This window comes from Astatotilapia calliptera, chromosome 18 (assembly GCF_900246225.1).
Source record: "Astatotilapia calliptera chromosome 18, fAstCal1.2, whole genome shotgun sequence".
Classification (NCBI taxonomy): domain Eukaryota; kingdom Metazoa; phylum Chordata; class Actinopteri; order Cichliformes; family Cichlidae; genus Astatotilapia; species Astatotilapia calliptera.
Window position 1 is genome coordinate 22,811,719 of NC_039319.1, and position 24,404 is coordinate 22,836,122.

Sequence of the window (24,404 nt, forward strand, 5' to 3'; positions counted from 1 at the left end):
CCAAATAGAAAAACGGTACCGAATCAATAGAAACTAATGTCTTTGGGCCTTTCTTTATTCCGACCAGCGAGTGCGAAGATGGATTATTTCAATCATCGTTTACGTACATTTTATAGACACTTTTGTCAGGATATGTGCGGAGTCGAATCTACCTCAGCATGATGGATAGAAGAGATTATGTTCTTTTTATTTTACACTGTGGGATTAAATCACTTAAATTATATATTATTCATGACATGAAACAGAAATATAATATTAAAGAACTGAACGGTGCGCTGATCAGTTCCATCGGAAGAACTTTAGCTCCCCCTGGCGGTGAAAATAGGTAAATGCAAACAGTTGACGGAGTATTCCCCAGTGCCTTCATGATCCTTTTTCTATAAAAGTTATACACAAAGCGACCACTTCATTGAGTACGCCTTGCTAGCACTGGACTCCCTTAATTCCTCATTGCACAGATTCAACAAGGCGCTGGAAACATTCCTCGGAGACTTTGATCTATTTTCCCCAGAAACCAGTTTGAGGTGATCTGAACTTTGTGACATGGTCCTGCAGCCACCAGCACATGGGTACAATGTGATCATAAAGGGATGGACATGATCAGTAACAATACTCAGGCTGTGGTGTTTAAATAATGCACAGCCTGAGTCATCCAGAAAATATCCCCCACACCTTTACATGCGATTACATTACAGCCAGAATCATCCATACAAAGCAGGATTGATCCATACTTTCATGTTGTTGTTGTTGTTTTTTTTGCCAAATTCTTACACTGCCATCTGAATGTTTTCTACAATCCTCTAACGTCCAGTTTTGATGAGTCCTTGTGAACTATTGCCTCAGTTTTCAGGAGTGGTGGTAAAAAGTGCTTGAGTTATTTTTACCCCCCCTGCAGTCTGGCCATTCTCCTCTGACACCAAACAAGGCATTTTCTTCCAGAGAACCGCCACTCACTGGATATTTTCTTTTTCCAGAGAATTCTCTGTGAACCCGAGAGATGGGTGTGCAGGAAAACCCTAGTAGATCGGTAGTTTCTGAAATACTCAGATCAAAATCATGTAAATCACCTTCCTTCTCCATTCGCATGCTCGGTTTGAACTTTAGCAGGTAGTCTTGATCATGTCTACATACCTAAATGAATTAATTTGCTGCCATGTGATTCGCTAATTAGATATTTTTGTTTACAAAACTGAACACGTTTCCTTCCCTCCCCCAAAACAAGACATTCAAACAAGAATGGGAATATTTTTAAGCTAATATTTTTGAAGTGGTGCATATAATCACCTGCCTAATATCATGTAGTTTCCCCTTCAAGAGGCCCAAAGAGTTCTGACCTATCACCTGTTGTTCCAGGATAATATAATCCAAAGACAACAGAAACATCCACATGAATGAAAGCGTCCCACGACAGATGCTTTTTGGAGTTAGTACAAGAAATTTAACAAAAAACAAAACAATAGATACAGGTTTAGTTGCAAATGAATGTTTATTTAATTTTGCTTTAAAAAACAAAAACAAACATTTTCATGACTGAACTGGAAAAGAACAAGCTTCAAGCTGGGTTTTCAGTAAACCCAACTTGAGTCTGCATTCTGACCGAGCACACAGGCTAGAGACAATAAATTGCATTCAGCCTTTGAAATTAGAGGTAACAAAATGTAAATGTTTGCACTGTTTGTCCAGTTGTCTGAAGAAAAACAGCTAGTTAGTGTTTTTAGGAAAAACATGGGATGTTAAAATTGGTTAGCATGTTTTGATTTGTTTTGTTTAATTAGGGGGAGGGGCTGCAACTCAGTGGAGACTAAATATCAATAACAAGTTACAACACTTCAGTTTGCCTCTGAAATGATGCTGCAACTCAAATGAGGGAAATGAGTGTTCAAGAACACAATGCATCAATTATTAGATTTTCTTTTCTTTTAACTGGAGAAAAATACTTTGGGGAAAAGCACAGTGCTTTGTTAAACTTGACATAATTCTGTATGCAAGGGAAATTCTGATTAAAGCTTAAACACAATTTGAAAGATAATAAGTGCCAAATTTTACCAAAAGGTCATCTTTTCGTGAACCTCTTCAAGTGGTCAGTTAAACGGGCAACTTCACAGTCTCACCAATAAACCTTTCCCGTAACAAAATTTGTAATCATCCTACGCAGCAATGGTACCATCACAGAAAGATGATTCCAGTTTTTAAGCTCACAATAAATTAACTTCCATTTTTATATTCTTAAAAAAAAAAAAACTGAGGAGAACCAAACAAAATCTGATAGAAGGTACGAAACAATGTAAACAGACCAAATGACAGAAACATCCAAACGTTGCAAACTGGAACACTTTGATGGAGGACAAAACAATACTGTGGCTCATATGCTTACATTTTGTATTGGTTGAGCAGCTTTTGGAAACTACGTGTAAGCGCGACAGCTTACAGCAACACACAAACACAAGAAAAATCAGTCAAGCAACATCAATATTCATGTCAAAGCCATGAAAACAATCATTTGCTAATGCAAACTACAGCATGATCAGAAACGGGTCTAAGGGTGGGGGAAAAAAGGAAAAAAATTTGATATGCATACACAGTATCTATATTATTTACAAACATGTGGACATCCTTCACAACTACAGACAACTCTTAACTGTACAATAGATCTGCTCTAGGAACAGTTGCGCAAAATACCATTTTGATATACAGTAATACTTTTTTTCCTTTACAATGTACAAGTTTAACCTGTCCACACAATAAAAATGCAAAGCACAAGCCTAAAAGGCCACAAAAGTGCATGTTATCGGGTCGGTTGGAAGCCACTGGAAGCAAGCACTGGAATGAAAGTGGGAATGAAAGCTCCCAGTATCATAAAGGAGATTCTCCGTACTCCAAACCAGTGTCTTGCAGGATTAATAGTTAGTGGAGGGAGATCTGGAGTAGTTATTATTTATTATACATGCAGGCGCAAAGGCCTGCAAATGCACGGACACACAGATCATGTAAATTGTTCAAACACACACACACAAACATAAAGACACACTCACGTACAAACAGGCTATGGGGTGATAAAACTCCATCACTCTGCTCCGACTCCAATATTTCCCCGAACCGTCACATTATATTCAAGTAGCAACGCTAATAGAAGATACTTGGTACCTTTTGTTGCGTTGCATGCTTCACATCAGAAACAGGACACGTTGGTCTCGTGTTTTTATCCAAGATTTTTAAGCCCTAAGCAGTGACCGGAGACAAAAGTTGGCCTTGGAAACAATCGGATTTCAATTTTTACCAAATAGTGCACTAGTAAGACCGCCTAAGACTAAAAACTCACAATTTCAAAGAAAGTGATCCCAATCAACACCCAGATTTATCGTGTTTATACCTTTGCCCATGCTTCATGCCCCTAACAAGTTAAATAATTTCAGCTGGGTGGTAGTTGTGAACAACGACGATACAAACAAGCGACACTGAAACGGTGAAGGCCACCTTCAGCAAAAACATGTCACCACCAGGCACTGCGTCACAGAGGAATAAAACACTGAATGGAGGCCAGCGTTTTGACATAGTCTTCATCAACACTGACTAGTGTCACAGTCACGTGCTCAAGTGACAGTCACTATCACAAGCTCATCATTGTGTTTCATTGTATTTGGACAGTTTCTGCATGGCTGTGTGTGAGATTCAGGCCCTCTAGGGGACATAGGAGGAGAATGCTTGAAGCCACGCTCTCTGTAGTGCAACAGTGTGTGGCTCAGGGGACGTCTTTACATCATACGAACTTTCCTTCTAACATTCTGCCTCAGCTGCTAGTCAGTTAATCGTACCGGGGTATCACAGCACTAAGGCAAGTGCAGACTAAACATACCAAACAGAGATTTTTGGATTACTCAAAGTGACCTATATTTAGTTTCCATCTGTCTTGTCAAGTTGAATTGCCTCCAAGCACTCTCCTCCCACGGTATCTCTACAAAAGTTAAAAAAAAAAGAAGTTTATCTTCTGTCTAAAGAGAAGGATGCCAGCTAAATCCTTTCTGTTAAGTCCACTGAACACTGCATAAACTTTGAGTTGACACAAGGTGCCAAACTGTTTCTGTGGCTTCCCTGTCAGTGCCTCCGCACTTCTGGCCATGTTACCTCCTCTGCCAACATTACTCTATATCCGTTTCAGCAGTCTAACAAAGGGAGCTGGTGGGGATGATGCCGATATGGTCCTGTCTCTTTCTTCATCTTTTTTCCATTTGTCATTTTCTGGTCCACACGAGTGTCTTCGGGTTTCCTTTAATCTTCATTTTGACGTTTCATAGCCACTGTTTCCAGCAAAAGGTCATCTTTCTCAGTCACTTAACGGTCTCCATGTTTAAACAGAGCAGAGACATTCACGATAGGCTAACAGCCAAGTAGATAGACCACCACCTCATATGTGCACATCATGATGGCCGTGTTGGGAATCTGTCTGACGAGATGAGTGGTTAGGCCGCGGTACAGCGCCCGGTATCCCTCTTCCTTGGGTACTGTGAGCAGAGTGTGGAAGAAGGAGCGGTACTTGCTGCCTTCCTCTCGTAGTCGTGTGCGGATCACCTCTGCAATTAGAGAAGAAGAAGAAACTTGAGTTACATATTCTACTGGCTACTGGCTCTGTCAGGCTTTGCCTCTGAGTGTTGTGTAATTTCCCATTCATGAGACACACCAAGTTGAATTTCTCCAAAGTTAAGACAGGATACTAATGATTTCCAATCTAATACGTTTCACCTATCCTTTAAAAATACTAATAATGTTCCATTTGTACCAACAAATGGCAAGAAAAAACTAAACCAGTTATCAGACTAACTACAGTCTAAATCTTGTCCAAGTACAGAAAAGCCTTATATTTATTTCTACATTTTGCGATAGAGCTTCATGTTTATTGTGCAACAATTACAAAATATAAATAATCCACAACATTGCACTCAGCTTTGGCATAACATGTTTTTTCTGAATGAGTCCCTGGTGCCGTACAGTGGGGCAAAAAAGTATTTAGTCAGCCACCGATTGTGCAAGTTCCCCACTTAAAATGATGACAGAGGTCAGTAATTTGCACCAGAGGTACACTTCAACTGTGAGAGACAGAATGTGAAAAAAAAAATCCATGAATTCACATGGTAGGATTTGTAAAGAATTTATTCGTAAATTAGGGTGGAAAATAAGTATTTGGTCACCTCAAACAAGGAAAATCTCTGGCTCTCACAGACCTGTAACGTCTTCTGTAAGAAGCTTTTCTGTCCCCCACTCGTTACCTGTATGAATGGCACCTGTTTGAACTCATCATCTGTATAAAAGACACCTGTCCACAGCCTCAAACAGTCAGACTCCAAACTCCGCCATGGCCAAGACCAAAGAGTTTTCGAAGGACACCAGGAAAAGTATTGTAGACCTGCACCAGACTGGGAAGAGTGAATCTACAATAGGCAAGCAGCTTGGTGTGAAAAAAATCAACTGTGGGAGCAATCATCAGAAAATGGAAGACATACAAGACCACTGATAATCTCCCACGATCTGGGGCTCCACGCAAGATCTCATCCCGTGGGGTCAAAATGATCATGAGAACGGTGAGCAAAGATCCCAGAACCACACGGGGGGACCTGGTGAATGACCTGCAGAGAGCTGGGACCAAAGTAACAAAGGTCACCATCAGTAACACACTACAACGGCAGGGAATCAAATCCCGCAGTGCCAGACGTGTTCGCTGCTGAAGCCAGTGCATGTCCAGGCTCATCTGAAGTTTGCCAGAGAGCACATGGATGATACAGCAGAGGATTGGGAGAATGTCATGTGATCAGATGAAACCAAAGTAGAACTTTTTGGTATAAACTCAACTCGTCGTGTTTGGAGGAAGAAGAATACTGAGTTGCATCCCAAGAACACCATACCTACTGTGAAGCATGGGGGTGGAAACATCATGCTATGGGGCTGTTTTTCTGCCAAGGGGACAGGACGACTGATCCGTGTTAAGGACAGAATGAATGGGGCCATGTATCGTGAGATTTTGAGCCAAAACCTCCTTCCATCAGTGAGAACTTTGAAGATGAAACGAGGCTGGGTCTTCCAACATGACAATGATCCAAAACACACCGCCCGGGCAACAAAGGAGTGGCTCCGTAAGAAGCATTTGAAAGTCCTGGAGTGGCCTAGCCAGTCTCCAGACCTCAACCCCATAGAAAATCTGTGGCGGGAGTTGAAAGTCCGTGTTGCTCGGCGACAGCCCCAAAACATCACTGCTCTCGAGAAGATCTGCATGGAGGAATGGGCCAAAATACCAGCTACTGTGTGTGCAAACCTGGTAAAGACCTATAGTAAACGTTTGACCTCTGTTATTGCCAACAAAGGTTATGTTACAAAGTATTGAGTTGTATTTTTGTTATTGACCAAATACTTATTTTCCACCCTGATTTACGAATAAATTCTTTACAAATCCTACCATGTGGATTCATGGATTTTTTTTCACATTCTGTCTCTCACAGTTGAAGTGTACCTCTGGTGCAAATTACTGACCTCTGTCATCATTTTAGGTGGGGGAACTTGCACAATCGGTGGCTGACTAAATACTTTTTTGCCCCACTGTATATAACCATCCAATATTAGTCCAAGACTGAAAATAATTCCCAGTGACCACAGCTTTTGCCCCCTGTTTGAGTAATGGTACAGACTGCATGTTTAATTTACAGCATGTTAAAAACAGGGTTCTTATTTTGGTTCCAACAACTGGAAACTATTTAAAATAAAAGAACTAAAAACATAAATAGATAATTAACTTTATGCATTTGTTATTTACACATCCGCCTCAGTTGTAAGTGCTGAAATTTACTGAACTAAAAGTCTGCCCTCGGGATCCATTTGTAAAGATTACTTCTTTGCTGGGAATAAATATTCTTAAGGCTGAACCACAAACAGTAGCTGTGTCCCAAAACCTAGGTCACATCCTTCGGAGGCTGTGAAATAGGACGGTCTAGCCTTCAGATTTGTGTCACCGCTGTCTCGGTGGAGTTTAATACACTCAGCCGTCTGCTCCTTGCTATCTAAAATATAACAGGGCACTGCCGTAAATTCTTGACCATCTCATACTTCTGTTTAATCAGTTTTCTGTTTGTTTGTTTATTCAGCTGTGTGAAAACTCCAGAGGAACCCACCCGAGGGATTAATAAAGTTTATACGTTTTTATAAGTTTTATTTAACCCCTGGCTAGCTATCGATCTGGTGGGTAACAGAGGTCTCCAAAAATGTCAGAGCACTTTTGCAAATATGTGATGTCTTGATAAACCAAGCAGATATTTGAGGTTTACACAGCTACATTCTCGCCTGAAAATATGTTAAAAGTTTATTTTGTGACCCAGAAAGAGTAATAAGAGTAATATTAAAACTAAGTAGCTGCCGCCATATTTGGAAACTGGAACTGGCTGGGCTGCGCGATGAACGAAGGATACAGCCGACCCATCCTTCAAATCTGGGGAAAAGGAGGACGCATTTGTCGGCCGCATTCGGAGGAGTCTACGAATTGGGACAGCCTTCGTTGCGTCGCTGTGACATAATTGGTCTACAATTGCGGCCTCAGGAGGATGCAGCCTATGTTTTGGGACACAGCTAGTATGAGGAAGGGTACAATAGAAGTATTAAATATTAAGACCTTTATCCTTTGACTACAACATATGAAAGTGAGTGAGAAGATTACCATGAGGATAGGCGATGGAGGTGGCACAGGTCTTGGAGGTGGCAGCTGCAAGCATCATCCCCACAAAGTCAGAGGCATCTTTGACAGATTCCTCCTCTTCGTCCATGCTGGCCTGAGCCTTGTACTCAAGCCATTTTCGCTTGATAGTTTCATAGATGACAAAATGGATAACAGTCTCAGAGATGCCAGCGTATGAGGCTGACATACCTCTGTAGAAACCTCGTAAGCCATCCATCTGGTACACTCGTCGTATGCACTCAAAAGCACTCATACGCCGCTCGCCACGATTCCTGCCATCACACAGACACTTTCAATTAAAATTAAATAACTTTTAGAATAATTTACTCTCATTAGTTTAACAACGCATTTTTCCATCATTTTTACACTTATCAGAAAAATCCTCCTCACCTGGAGTCCAGCTGCAGACGGGTTTTAATCAGCCAGATGGGATTGGTGGCTGTGATGGCGGTGAACCCTGGCAAATTTAGAAGAGGTCAGAGGTTCAGACACAGGCAGAGACACTCATTGTAAGAACACATTAAAATAAACTAGATTAAGCTACACGGTACAAATACAGTGAGAAAGCACTTCAGGAAACAGGATCAACTGGCTGAGGTGTTTAAATGAATCTCATTACAAGTCTTACGTAAAATACATCGATATCATTAATTCAGACAACAGTATAACAATTAAATCTGAATTTTTTAAAAATATTTTGAGTTACAGACACAAAAAACATCTAATCTGTTAACTTATTGATCCTCTTCATATGAAATGCTACTCAAGTGTATATAAACAACAGGTAAACAGTTCTCCTTTTGAAGTAAAAGATCTCAGATAACAGTGCATGAAGGCAGCAGCTTTCAGCTATGACTGTCTAGATATTTTTTTTATGTATGGATCTGGATAAAAACTAACTGCAAACAGCAGCAAATGTAGGCAAGCAGCAAACTCATTTTAGGCCTTTACATGTGGCTGATAAATGAATAAGAGTTTGTAATTAGAACTTATCCTCAAACGTTTTTATTAACATAGCATTACACACATCACCTTAATCAGTGTTTACAAACAAATCTACCCATACAGAAATAAACATCACAACACAATAGGTTTGACCCTTAGCTTTGATTAGTCTCTAGATTTTCTACAATGGTTAGCAATGCTCATTTAGTCTTGGTCCCTAAAAACACACGTTCTTTATATTTATTCTAATATGAACCAGTGGTTAACTTGACTGGACACTACAGACAGGTTGTAGGCCATATACTAGCACAGCTAGCACAACTACCGCATAGTGAAGAAAAATGTTGTCTAAAGGAGATTCTTTAATTATTTACTAGTGGAAAGTCACTGCTAGGAAGTCTAAAGTGTAACCGTTACTTTTTAATCGTGGTGAGTAAACCCTGTTTCACTATCTGCCTGCCAACACACTTGGTAGATGTTAGCTTAATTTGTAACTGATCGCAACTATTCTTGATCAGTAGAAATGCTAGATAATGTACAGTAAAGCAAAGCTTGCTGTGTATAGTATAAAGCTAATTAATCTGCACTTTGTATCATTACGAAATGACACAAAGTCTCTTTAAAAGTCTGTGCTAAACGGATGTACCAGTGAGAAGTAAAACATGGCCTTTTGCAGAAAACAGCTAAGACCAGGGCAAGGCTATGAAGAGACCTCAGTCACGTCTAGTGTATCGATGCAGCAGAGACCTATGTTAAGGCAACTGCATGAAGAAGAAAGGATTACACAGGTCTGTTGAAGAGAAGAGGAGAACAAAAGGAGGAAGAAGAAAAAAAGGAGGAAGTAGAATGAAGTAGCTTCTATGGCGTGTACTCACGAGGGAGGGGCAAAGCTCCTCCAGCTCCTCCCCGCTGCAGCTAGTAGCCTGCAGATATGGGGGGCTCAGATGGCGGGGATGTCCCACCCAATCACGCAGGGGTGAAAGCTTTACAGTAAAGCCCTAAAATAGACACAGGCTTTTCTGTACCACAGTCACACACAAGCAGCAGTCACATCCACCCCAAATCCCACCAACCACCCACATCAACCCACTTTCTGAAGTAGATGGAGAAGAGATGGGGGGTGAAGGACTCATACCACCCCCCATCTTTCACCAAACTATGATCCCAACTCTGTGCCCCAACCCGTATAATTTACCCATCTTTAAACTGCTTTAATTTGTGTTACATTTTTATTACTTTTACTTTATCCCCACTTTTTGCAGTAAAGAAGACGACTAATCAGAGGCCCAAACCAATCCAAGCCTCCAGCTCTATCTCATGAGAGCAAGCTAAAAATCACAAGAACACAAAGACATAAAAAAAATAAACTGGAGAGGTATTCCTTATAACCATTGAGCCAATATCAGTTTTTAACCTAAACTCCTTGTCTGAAAATAAAAGAGGCCGGTGGAAATGCTAACCTTGCCGTTCAGTGTAACAGACTCAAACACTTTATGTGACAGGGATAAAGAGAATGAAGAAACTTTGTATGAATATGTGATAAGAATGAAGTGACTGATGACAATGAAATAATGGATGGAAATCAAAAGGACAATCCTTAACTTACAGATGTGGTGTGCTAGCATAATACACTCGATATTTCAACCACAACGCAGAATGTGTGCATGAATATGGGTGACAGGAGAAAGACCACCAGGACTTTATTTCCAGCTTTTACCTCGATGAGGAAACGGCGCATGCTATACCAGCGGGAGTGCATTAAGTCACCATTTACTTCAATGACACAGAGCAGTTAATCTTTAGTCTAAAACTGTATCAACTCACAATATTTGACTATTTGTTCAAGTGTTAAATTTCTAACAACATAATAATGATTATATTTTATGTAAATTTAAAAACAAAAAGTGTGTTCTTGGGCTCAGCAGGCCACCAGGCACATGGAAACGCTGCCGCATGTTGTATATTATGATCCTTCAATACTCAAATAATCCCTGTGCAATTTTTCCTGAGGGGTTTGACCTACATTCAGGGACAGCAGCATGCTTTAGATTAACTGCTGAAGTCTAAAGCTGTTCTTCCACACATGCACTGCAGCCGTGAAGTTTTGTAGAACAAAAATATCACAGTCGACTCCCACAAATATCAGGTAGACCACACTAAGAATTACAGTAGTGAGAGTGCTTATGAAGCAGATCATATGAGTTCATATGTTAAAATAGCTTAAGTAAAGAAATGGGATTTGAATCCATACAAAAAGTTCCCATTGCAGGAGCAGTGAAGCTATAAAAGACATCGACTTCACAAAGTTAGTTTATAAAACTGAGCACGAATTCACAGCATCAGTATCAATTAACTGTCCCTGAGGTTTTGGCATTGACCACCGCATTAAATCTATTACTGATAAGCACTGATAATCTTAGAGACAATAAAGATGAAAAAGCGAGAGAGGGATACGTTTAGTATCATAGCAAAACATTTGTGTAGTGACACAACAATTTGTCCACATTAAAACATCTGAAATTTTTAAAGCTAGTTTTTAAGCACTTGCGTGGTAACAGTCAGACTGTATTTATATCCTTACCTGCATTTCTTTGAGATTTACAAGAGAAATTTATGCAACTGTTATAAGTATGAAAAAGACTAAACACCAAGGTCCATCTCTTTCTATGTGTGTTGATGTGTTCCCGTTTTATCACTTACATGTGTATGTTTTCACTGCATTTTATCCACAATAATGAATTTATCTTTAAGTGGTGCCAATACTGATGGGGTTAAACTGCTAAGGCAATTAACTGTCTTCAGGAAATTCAACTAATTTAACAAGTAAACACGTGAAATGTGAAAATACCATCAGTCCAGTTCTCCTTGGAAAGAAATGACTGAAGCACTCAGTGTTGATGAATGATGACAAAACACAAAATGAAAAACACACCGAGTGCAGCCTTCTGTGGCAGTGACAAGGTTAGCATTTCGTTTGTGCTGACAACAAAAACTGTCATTACTTTAGCTTTAATGTATTGATGAAACACGTTAAAAGGGGAGGGGGAGGTGTGTGTTAAGATTAAGGAATAATAAACTTCATCATGAATCTAAAACTACACACCAGCAGCAAACACCTGCTGTAAGCAATGCTAATACCATTAAAAATGAATAACCATTATGAATTTAATTAGAAAAATCACCATGGTTTTCATCATACCAGTGTAAAGAAATGGGGTGCTACCTGACGTGTCCGCCCGAGTGCCAGGGGCCCCGGTTGACCTTTGGGGGCCGTGTTCTCTTCTCTATACACACACAGAGCAAAGGGGAGGGGGGCCCAGACCACACTGTTTAAGTAACAACTGGGATGTTAAACCATTTACAGTGTCCTCTGGAGAGGCCTCAAAATTAAAGAATTTAAAAAACAGAAAACAAAAAAAAGAGGAAAAAAGGGCGAGGAGGGGATTCAAAACAAAAAACTTTAACGAAGTACATGAGGGACAGCGGGGCTAAGAGAAGAGGAAAGCACAACCCAAACTTTGAGGACCGTAACATTTTTCTCTTTTGTATAACAGATAAAACCAAATACAGATCAGCAGTTAGGGAATTGCAGCCTGAAATGTTTCATCTGGTATGGGTACATGAAATTCTGGCACTGCTGATATCAGGATTTGTCTCCTCAACTATTCGGGGACTATCAAGGCTACCATGGAGAGATAAGATACTGCATTATCGGCCCAGTTTAGTTACAGAAAGGATTGTTTGCAAAGAAGCTGATATGTAATAAAAGATGTGATAAGAACCTTTCACCTCTTACAGATTCAAGGTCCCCTTAAAGTAGAGGATGAACTCTGAAATATTGTAGAAACTGCAGTATTTAAGACATGAATAACTCATCGCGACATACACAATAATCAAGGTTATTTCGATCCCAAGAGGCTTAAATTGTGCTTTCTGATAAATCAATGATTGTTTATATTAATATTTCTATACAAGAAATAGCTAAGTAATGCCGACTTAAAAACAGACATTATCAGTTAGCTTTAGCATGCGTCAGGTCTGGGGGAAGGGTGGTGTCTGGGATACTTAAATTGTACAAAATAAAAAAATAATGAAAGTCGTCTGATAGAGAAAAACTAAATAATTCTTTTTTCTTTTCTTTTTATAAATAAAACCCATCAGTAAGAAACACTGCCCAGGCAGACTGACAAACAGTCAGACAGGCAGATAAAAAAGACAGACAGACAGAAAGGGGGAGGGGAAGGAGCAATCATTACCTGCCATCCCAGCCGACACCATATGCACCTGGGTAGAGTCTGGCTCCAGCACTCCATTAAGCTTCTCCTTGGCTGTCGAGTAGGCCGCAAAGTATATCGCCCTGTGTGACGATTAAAACGGAAGAGAGAGAGAACTTTAATTACTAAAAGACTCAGGAAAGGAAAGAAGTTAATGACGTGTCCAGGGAGTAAATATAAAACAAAAGCATACTAGCTGTGACTGTACCTGCAGAGCTATTTAATGTGTAAATGATTAACAAGTTAGCTATATTAAGTACAAACACATCATTTCAGTTGCACAAAATTAAATACTGCCCAAACTGAACATGGGGAACATGCAGTAAATTCAGCTAATTTTAAAACTATACAACACTATAAATAAAATCGGTGTTTTAAATTCTTGTGCTCCATTTAAAATGTCATTATACACATTTGTGAAGCTAGTTCTCGCACATAAAACCACAGAACAAAAAGGCGCATAATGGCCACTGCTGTCGGTAAATGGCATTTCTTATTTTATTTGCTGACAGGCCAATAACAGCCAACAAGTCAAATACACATCAGTACTGATGTTCGGCTGATAAATACGTGCCTCTCTAGTGTGCACATGCACAAATGTCATGCTTTAGAAACAGATTTTTCCTCCCATGATTCTAGCTGCTCTTCTATAAATGAAATCATAGGATTTAATCAACACTGACTGGAATTAAACTCCGTGACCTCTGCTCTCAGCCCTCGTTCTGGATTTGAGAGCATGCATGCAAAATGTAATCACGCTGCTCTGCAGACGAATGATATGATTGGCTCTGAAAGCATGTATGCAGCTCACGAGCAAAGAGAGATTTTCGTGGTGCAAGCTGTGTAGAAATCGGGTCGAGTGTGTTGTTAATGAACGCCAGCAGCATGCCCGGTGGACTGTTGAGTGTCAGAGGCTTTGCAACATCAGAGTGTCGTTTCGTAAATATCACAGCAGACAACAGCGCTGGAGTTCACACCTCCGCCTGCTGATAAATAAAGTAATAAGATGTTTCATTCAATTATACTAAAGTCGCTTGTTACAATTCTGCATATACAATTATTTTGTCGGACACTAATGGTGGCATTTTGATCAGTGTATTGTTTGTACTGTGAGCACTAATGAATCTGGCTGCTCTGAATAATGAGAGCAGCTCATAAATCCATTTTAAATTATTTATACTAACATTTCACCACGTTACAGCCAATGTAATTTGTTTTAAAATGCATCCTAATATGCTTCTCTACATTAATGGTTATGAATGAAAACAAAGTGAATAAAATTAGCTAAAAGCTATTCTTTATTCCCACAAAACACAAAGCAGTGGAACCCTAAAAATGGTTTCTTGAGGTAGTTTTTTTAATTTATTTTTATATATGGGTTAACTATTAACCACCATGTTTCCTGTTGTCATATCCTGTCTATAAAGCAGTGGAAAACCACATAATTTGCCAGCGAGTTCATCAGGTTCACCTCTTATGTGATAACATCCTCCTATAGCACTACTTCCTATAGCTGTCATGGCCAGCCATTTCAGTACAACAACACAGGACTGACAGACACAGATGCACTGGATGGACCTAAAGGGCAGACAAAGAGTGAAAGACCCACGAGAAGAGAAAGAGTATCATGAAATCATGACACAGACGATACGTAAAACTAACCAGAAAAGGAAGAAGACGTCGGCGGTGACACAGCAGTAACTACAGAGAAGTAGAACGATCAGGGAGGGATTATACATAAACACAACTGCCTTAATTTAGAAACCTCATTTTAACAACAGCAGTGGCTGTCACATGATGAAAGCGTAACAGCTGGCCGGCGTCTGCTGCTGCTGCTTCACGGGAATTTGATTGACTGCATCCAGACGTTAGGGCAGATAAGCTAAGAATTAGGGAACCTTCTCATTTCCGCACAGATTTGAAGCACAGATTTCCATTGTGCTGCTGCTGTGATTGAGAGAAGTTTACATGCACATTCCTGGTCTTCCATTATTTCAGACATTCCTCAGTGTGAAAGCAACTGAATTACAGTCCTGTACTTTGTCTCACTTACTGCTTACATACTTATTAAATTGCAACATTTCAGTCAAACGAACCCTTATAAGGAGAAGCAGCTCGAGCTCAGCATACGTACAGTGTGCATTTATATACACAGGTAATGAGCACCTTGCATCCATGTGCATCAGCACTTGTATTCATAGGACCACAAATACCTCAGTAACATAAATCTGATGCTAGAGTAATTATAATGTCATATTTGATGAATAGCTTTTTTACTTTTTGTCCATTTTGAGTTTTTCGTATTGCTTTTTTCAGTTAGTTTCTAGGTTTTCATGTTTCTGTTTATATCGACTAAAAATATGTAGCTTTAGTTTTTATTTGCTGTTTATTTATTTGCATTTAGTTTCCTTAAAACCAATAATGTGAAGGGTCAGGAGCAAAATGTCAGCACAACATAAACAACACTTTGTTCAAGCAGCTAATTTAAAGTTGTGTAGGCATTCCAAGTCTCAATAAATAGAGGCGCCAAAGCCTCATGAGACCAGTTGTGTTGACGAATGTGACCACATTTTTAAAGCCTAAAAATAAAAAAGGTACATTCTGTATGTTTTAGTCCATTTTAGTTCGCTCTATGAGCACTCAAACCACTTCAGTTCTCATTCAGTCTAGTTTTATTTCCGTAGTTTTAGTCAACTATAACAAAACAGAAGGTAACATTCATCTAACATCTGTGAGGACAGAATACGTAAATCTGAATGCTACTTTTGAGAGTTTTTTTGAGAGCATATTATGCATGCACAATTAATCCCACTGCTCCTTTGTGTTATTGTATTTAAGCCTGAATGTGTTAAGACTTTGTGGTTTAAGCAAATAGAACAAACTGTAGAACATATGAAACTAAAGATCCAAGGTTGATGAAGCCAACTTTCTACATAATGTGACTGATCACAAATTAACATGGAAACAACACACTGATTATATTACATTTCAAAGTGGTCAGTAATTCTTTATAAAACAAGTGATGTATTAATTTCTAATGCCCTGCAACATAATTCATTCTTCATTTATACTTCCTTACTTTTCTTACTGTGTGGAACATTGAGGATTGACTTAAATGAGAATAAATTCAACAGTTCTGTTACAGTAAAAGAGCAAAGTCTGGTTACTATGATCACACTTAACCACAGTGTCTAAGGTCCCACATTATGTATTTTAATTATTCTGTTTATTTATTTAATGCTTAAAGCAATAAAATTGCCCAAGTAATTTCTTGCATTAAAACAAATGCTCTACAAATATGTTTGAGGTAGAGCAGGGCGATATGGCCAAAAATATTTATCACGATATATATTTGAAAATTTGCGACAACGATATAACCGACGATATAATTGATGCGAGACAAAATACAACTCCACAATATTACTAGCGCAAAAAGACAACCTTCCATTTATTTTCACTTAAACAAGAAGCTGGTTTTTATGTACATTAAAGCTTTATAAAAATGTAACAGTGCAAATGCAAATTCCTTGCTGAAAGTTTAACCAAAAGGCATTTCCAGTAGAAATGGGCTGACATATCCTGAGCATAACCATGTATAATATCCACTGAAGTTAAAAAGAGGTGCTTTACAACATTAAACTGCAGTGTGCAGTACGCATTTTTCGGACCATAAGGTACACAGGATTATAAGGCACATTAAGCGAAACAAAGCAGTCAGATAAATCAAACTTTATTAAACTCATTCTTCTTGCTTCCTCCACTTCTGTACCATTGATTCATTAATGTTGAATTCTCTGGCAGCTGCTCTATTCCCATGTTGTTGCAGTATATTAATGACTAACCTCGTATTGTGGATGGATTATCTCAGTTGTTCTCCTGACTGAAGTTTGGTCCGTTTACAGCACCCTGCCATGCGATTGCATTTGTCTCTAACCATGAAGAACCTTCACGTTAACTTTTATAAGTGGAAAAGTGTTAGTGTTCGTCCTCCAGCTTCACTGTTTATGTTATGCTAACATAGCTGTGTCGCTAGCGATCACGTAGCACATCATTATATACCAGCTAGCCCAACTTCAGTAACCCTACAAACGTCACTGCTGTTTAGTTTCCTGTCTTCATTTATGTTGGAAGTGATAGCAGAGCTGTACGTTTGATTTTTTTCAGAAATCTCTCCGTCAGAACGTGCTATATCATGCTTAGGTAACTAGCGAAACGAGCGAGCTAACTTCCGCTAGCTTCCTGCTAACTTCTAACTCCGTTAAATGTAATAACTTTTGTTTTCATGGATGCCTGGAAGTTAAACTTTATAGTTACGCCTGGTAAAGCAGCAATGCTGATCGTTTTATTAAAGATGAAAGAATTTAGACAGTTTTTAACTCTAAGTGATGCTGCAGTGTTGTTTGACCTGAAAATACGGAGTTTAGGACCCAGATTACTCCCAGATTTAAGAGCATCTTAGTCCGACAAATATGACAATAACGACGGCCGCTTGCATGTTCTGCAAAAAATGTGCTTTGTTGTGTATCTGACAGACAAACACCAAACCAGTTCCACCATTTTTACAAACCAATTCTGGTTCATCTGTTTCACTCAACAATCGGCCATGTGCGTATGAAAACAAAGGCACTGCGCATGCGCGTTTTATTCCCATTCTATCGCGATATTTCATTTTCCTATCGTTGCCTAACATTATACCGGTATTACCGTGAACGGTATAATATGGCCCAGCCCTAGTTTGAGGGTTATATTTGAGAACATTGTGGTTTGTTTGTTGTCGTTTTCTTCTTCTACTTGGAAATGAGGGCAGCTTTACTGATAACAACATAGGCCAGGCATATCCAAGTGCCACTTCAGCCTGAGCCTGTTCATTCACTATTTGTTATAAAGGCTGCAGATTTTATATGAGCTGTTTTACACTGTGTAAAATGCAAGCCTGAATAAAATAAATAAATAAATATCAGGTCACTGTATATAATGTTCACACAACTGGGCAACACTACAGCTCACCTGAACAACCAGGGGAAATATGCTGAAGGGCACTGCAGTGGCTCAGGTTGGAGTCCACTCCAGACTATTTCCTGTGTGTCATTGCCCCATTCTCTCTTTGCTTTTGTGTCTCCTCTACACTGTACTGTCAAATAAAGTCTGCAAATACTAAAAAGAAATCTTTAAAGAAAAATGACTGCTGTTGAATGATATTTCAATACATCATTTTGAACAAAGTTGTACTTCAGTTTTTGACTTGGTCATAATGAGTTTGTTATGGCTGATAACACTGTAACGTTTTAATAAATCAACAAAAATCAAAAAAACCTTATTTGTCTTTTGGATTCTGAGACTTTTGAATTTATGTGATGCTGATGAAGAACAACATCGGCCTGAAGTATATGTGACGCTACTAATACTACTGGTTGACAGGCAACCCATTCTCAGTAGACAGATTGAGGCACTTACTATCTGTATTTCAGCAGTAAATAAGACAGCACACAGGAGTTAAATTTAACAGCTCAGCTGCTGCCCATAATACAGCCTGAAGACTTTCCCCCAGAAACATTGTCTCATAGAGTTTGATTAAACATGTCAAAATAAATTACACAGGCATGCCTTTAACCCGATAGCAGGGCAGTGCTAGTGCGGATGATACTGCTGCTAGCTAACTGCTTCTTACGCAAAAAAAAATAAATAAATAAAAATGAATTACTCATTCATGATGTTATGACACGCAAGATATGGAAGTGAAGGTTATTTCCCTTACTTTGGGCTCTGTTTCTGTGTTATTCCTAAAGAAATCGTAAAGCAGTTTTAACACACAACACTCCCACATTATTGCAGATAATACTGCACATACCTGGAAGGTGCCACACCTACAAGGTTAGGACCCAGTCCTCTGAAGAGTGAACGGGGTCCCTCTCTCTCTAGAATTAACCTGTCAAAAGAGCAAAAATATGAGGAAATATTTCACTTTATAGTCAAAACACAACATGTACATTATTTAAACACTGGAGCATATTATACAGTGAATGGTTTAAAGATAACTCGTAATCTAAATTGTTTTCACATTTAATAACAGTTGTAAATTCATAATTACCACAAATCAGATTAAGCAGATTTGTTTCATGAAGTTAATTTAAACATGTTCAAAAAAAATAAAAATAAAAAAATCCAGCAATAAGAAAAAAAAAAAAGACATCCTACTGGAAGAAGTTAATTAGCTAAAAATAATTCTATTTATAGACTTTGCCTTTCTGCCCCACTTATGTGATTTCCTCATTTTATTATTTCATTATTAATCATTATGTTATCTGATTCTTCATTATTTATAGCAAATGGCACATCCTCTAGAAAGAAATGGGTCTAAAACCAGACAACACACGTGATTTGGAGTGAAGGTGTCCTCCACCCTAAAAGGGATCTTGGCATGCACCACACTGCACGTTGACCCACTTTGACGTGTGTCCTCCCACCCCCCTCATTAGCTATGCTGCAGTTCGTGCTTTCATCCTTCTCCACTCTGTACCATGAAATAGTGTTGCTGTACTTCTGCTGCAAGATGCTGCTTATTTTGAAGACAACACAAGAAGTTGACTTATGTTGCCACAACACCGACACAGAGCCCAAAACAATGTCCACATGAGCTGCAATCTCTTAGTCAACTGTTATTAAACAAAATCCTGACAGGAGCACTGCCTGACAGCAGACTAACATCCCAGACCTACTGTCAGAACAAATCAATTTTTAGGCTCATTGTTAAAGAACGTTATAGCTAACCCCACTAGTGACAAAACAAAACCTAGGGAACTGCAAAAGTGCAAGATCAGCATGTTGCCTGTGTAGCCTGCCAATTATAAATACTCTAAATATAAAAAGCATTTTATATTCCTGTGATACAGAACCAAACATAAGAGGCTTGTCAAATATAAAGGTATTTACAAAATAACTAACGGCACCATTCAGCAGTGGAAAATTCCACACACATCCACACACTTATGCATTATGTAAGAGTGACATGCTCTCTGACATGCTCTTGTATAGCAGCTTGCCAGGGTACAATAATAGAGGTCCATATTTATAAAGGCAAGCTGAATATTTACTTGCTAATCCTGCAGTGGTTAATGGTCATTACAAGTAGCCACATCAGCTTTCAGCAGGTTCTAAGCAAATGCTGAGTTCCCCTCTACTCTCACTCTTACTTCATCTTTCTGACAAAATTCCACTCTGCCCAATGACAAGATGACTTACATTTATATTGAAGAAAAAAAACAAAACAAAAAAACACCTAAAAAACATGAACCATTCTTTGTGGATATCTTACATAAGTTTCAGAGAGAAAGTATCAAAAACAACAAAAGAGCTATAAGGTCAACATGAGGTTTAAATTATTGATTTTGTCTACAGATGTCAAAGAAAATAACCACTGAAACCAAAATGTTTATCTTCTTGTCTGGTTAAAGTTGCTCTCTAAAATAAACAAACAAACAATCCACCAAAAAACAAAAAAGGCACTAATAACAACAATAACATCTATTAAAATAAGAAAGAAAAAGAAGTGCATTGGCAATCCAAATAAACTCACTCCCCAGGAAAGCCCAAGCATTCCTGAAGAAAATATTTTCAATTTGGAGCAACTTGACATCAGTTTGCAACTTACAGTGCACATATTAAAGGAACTGTGCAACAAGAAAAATCTGTTATCAGTGTTTCTGAGCCATTTCATAGTTTTGTTTGTTATTGCAGTGATGCAACGTTCCAGTAAGGAGTCATTTTATTAGAAGAAAATAACTCATTACATTAAAGTTACAATAATATGAGATGCACACACAGACCTTTTAAATGTAAGCAGCCAGCTAATGGACAAAATAATACTTAAACCAAGAAAAGACAACATTGAAGCCACATCATAACTGTTTATAATGTTAATTTCAGTGGATATCAATTAGGCACAGCTAATCTTTCTCCTTACTTGAGGCAGTGCAGAGGCCCCGGCGGGGAAACACGGGCAACACTGGCTCCGTTGACTGTGCTGAGCTGAACCTCAGAGACGTAGAGTGTAACGGAAGAGGACTGCAGCCTGGTCTTCACCACTTCCAGAGGACAAGTTAAAATGGCGCCCACTGTACCACCGCATCTAGTAAAGAAGCAGCAAGTATTGAGAAAAAAGTGACAAAATAGAACAGAAGCAAGACCAGGAAAAAAGTTTGCTGTGGCACCAAATATGTCCCCCCCAAAAACAAAACAACAAAAACAGCAAAAATCAAGTTATACTGACATAAGCCGAGTCACTTGAAACACTAATCAACAGAAACACAATCTGTTGTTCCCAAATTATCTGTGAGCATGGGCACATACACACACCGTGACCTGGTTTTGTGATATCCAAGATACTGACATATGAAAACAAACAGCTGGTTTCATGATTCATTTCAGAAGAAACTGACCGCAGCTCATTTGCTGAGTTTTGCCACCTGAGAAGCCCAGAATAAGAAGTCATCAAATTAGATCGTTGTTTAGCTCACTTGATAAACATAAACAAAAACCAAGTTGGTCACAAATACAAAAAACGTATATCCACTTTATATCATAACACATCAAGGTGTGCAAATATAACTGCATCACGACTGTTTTTTCCATCATACAAACATTTTTGGCACCCACCAAACAGGTTTTGGCCTTCCCCCAAAGGAAAATCACCAGGCCTCTCAAAGTATTTAAATAAACACTATGTTTTTTAGTGTGAGGTTTAATTTAGTCAAACTTAGCCTATTTTTAGTCATCAAATGGGTTTGAAATTAATTAATTTACAGAGACCTTTTTGCACTAACCATGGGGATAAAGCGTGTTTATGTGCACACAAAACCAGGAAAAATCTCATGTGATATAAATTAGTGTATTATTTGATAATTCATACGCTATAGTGTCATTTTTGTTGATCCCCTCTGCATTCACCAAAGGCTCAGTGCTTTCCACATATAGACAAAGCTTCAAAACCAAACCACCGCACAGCTGAAAAGTGCTTCCTGGTGATTGCAGTTGCAAGTTATAGAACTCGGCTAAAGGTTACAGAAGCCATGGCAGTGTGGTAGTATATGTTGACATCCTGGCAATGAATTCCTCTTGCTGCCGTCTCTTTTGAGCAGCACCAGCTATATTTACCTTTCAAAAGACCAACCCACATTCATGCTCAGAGGCAGCGGTGACCCTTGGCCTACTTTCTCAGCAACACTGGCTGTTGCATGTGTGCCTCTCTAATGCGAGGCTGTGGGAGGCAGCACTAGGCTGAGGCCTCCAGCTCAAGTTTTCGGGTAAAGCTGATTCAAAGTCTCTTGGGTAGTTCTCAGATTTAAAAGCAATAACAAGAGACATAAAGAAGTGCTGTGGCATGGTGGGATCACCCATTCTGAAAGTCACAGACTAAATGGGAAGATTAAAAAAAATTAACAAGTGAACTAAAACTAAAGACAATGGATTAAAACAAAAATCTATACTGGGCCAATCCACTTAAATGTCACATTTGTGCTTTCATTGTCCTTAATGAACTGGTTGTCAGGCCTCTTTACACAACTATGAATCAGAAGGATTGCTTTACTACCATGTGAGCTTCAACTTTAAGATTTGAACTACAAAATTCAAATGCTCTGTTACATAATGAAAAGCAGCAGAGAAATTAAATTTCACCAGTAAGTTTCTCTTTAAACCATACTTCCACCCAGAGCCAGTAGTTACGCAACACAAACTTCAAAGTGTTTTATTTTTTACATTTAATTAAGCCTTTTTTGATTAGATGGATATCTGCAAGACTGTAATCTAATGCTTTAACTGAACCGACAGAAAAATTGTGTGTGTGTGTGTGTGGGGGGGGGGGGGGGGTCTCAGTATGGATTAGATGTAAATGTTCATTTCATTTGGGAATACAATAAAGAAATAATTTAATTGGATCCACATAGGTGAGCATTATGCAACTACTTCTTAAATTACAAAATAGCAGCAGAAAAATAAGCGTCAATGGCTGTTGTTGCAGATGCATTTGGTCAAGTCATTCAGAGAAAGCTACAACGAGCCCGGAAATGAATTCCACTTGTCATCAAAATAAAAGGCTCTCACTTGTGCAGAAACAGCCGGCATTTAAAGGACGATGAAATAAGAGGCAAGCTGCTCTGTGCTGTCTGGGAATAACGAGCTCGAATGCGCTTTCTGGCACATTCACATGAATGCTTTCCAGCGACACTGGTCATATTTTACAGGTTAACCGGAAGTTCAACTAGAACCGTTTTTGACAGTCGCGTACGCACAACCGCCAAGGTTGGAAGGGCACGCACGCGCTGCCTTAAAAAATAAAAAATAAATGGCGAGTTAGCTAGATAAAGCAGACGGGGGTCATGTTTCAAAATATATATTTCAAATTAGGTAACATTGATAGGGGAAACTGATGTGGCTTACCCTCCAGCGAACAAATGAACCAGTGTGTCCCTTTGGGTCATTCTTTAGCATACCCTGCCAAGCAGCGCAGGGTAGTCAAAAAACGGCTCTTTCCCCCGTCCCCTCCCGGTGCTCTTTGCCTCTGAGAGGATGCGCAAGTCCACAGACAAACGACGTCGACGACTAACCAGCGGTGGGGCGAGTCTCCGGTGATTCAGACTGCAGCGGGCCGACAAACCCCCCTCTCCCTCTCCCTCAGCTAACTCAGGTCCCCCTCTGACGCAGATATTTTCTATCTTCGACAAAAACAGCGGGGAGGTGCGGGCTCACCAGGCTTCTTGCTGGCGGTAAAATATCTCAGGTCTAACAAACGGTTTTATAGCACATCCGCGGTCTCATCTCCTTTCATCGCTGCACCAAGAGGAAGAAGGAGGCAGAGCTCATAGTATGTACTGTACGACCATAGGCTGGAAGCACACGCTGCCATTGGCCACCCTGCACTTAACGTCACATTGTCTCCGCCTTGATCATGCACTGTTCACATGCTCAACACTGAATGAATCTGGACTGCGTGTTGCTGAAGTGCAGCCATCCAAAAGAGATCGTTTTCACAGTTTGTGCTCTAAACATTTCAGACGTATCTGCTTTTGTCTCATTGAACCTCTTCAAAGTCAGACACTAGACCAAAATATGACAGACAAACACAATTATCAGCATAGAAACCCACCAGACAACCTACATGCAAATAATTTTACAATAATGTTTAATACCATATATATCCATATATAGTAATGGAGGGTCCTACACCAATGATACCAAGGTAGCTATACTTTATTATTGTTCAGTGTATTATTCCAACTTTGTTTTATTGATTTCAACAATGACATACAAAGTTAGCAACAGCAAAGTCACTCTTGATTTCAGAACAGTTGTATGTCCATTATACCCTCCAACCCCCCAACCCAAATTCTCCCCCTACCAGGTCCACACTAGACAAGACACTGCAGAGAACCAGTCTCTGCCCACACACACACACACACAAAAAAACAACATCTCAGGACCCA

The 24,404-nt window shown here is 39.3% G+C and overlaps 1 protein-coding gene across 1 annotated transcript; it reads right to left on the bottom strand.

The window, feature by feature from the left end:
- Positions 1 to 1,460: 1,460 nt before the first annotated feature.
- On the bottom strand, positions 1,461 to 23,791 carry slc25a36a (solute carrier family 25 member 36a). The gene is made up of 7 exons (XM_026148940.1): positions 23,362 to 23,791; positions 20,888 to 21,052; positions 18,776 to 18,853; positions 12,910 to 13,010; positions 8,099 to 8,165; positions 7,691 to 7,980; positions 1,461 to 4,568 (listed from the first exon to the last, which is right to left on the bottom strand). The coding sequence occupies exons 1-7, from the start codon at positions 23,400 to 23,402 to the stop codon at positions 4,375 to 4,377; spliced, it is 936 nt and encodes a 311-aa protein (XP_026004725.1). The 5' UTR covers positions 23,403 to 23,791; the 3' UTR covers positions 1,461 to 4,374.
- Positions 23,792 to 24,404: the final 613 nt, after the last annotated feature.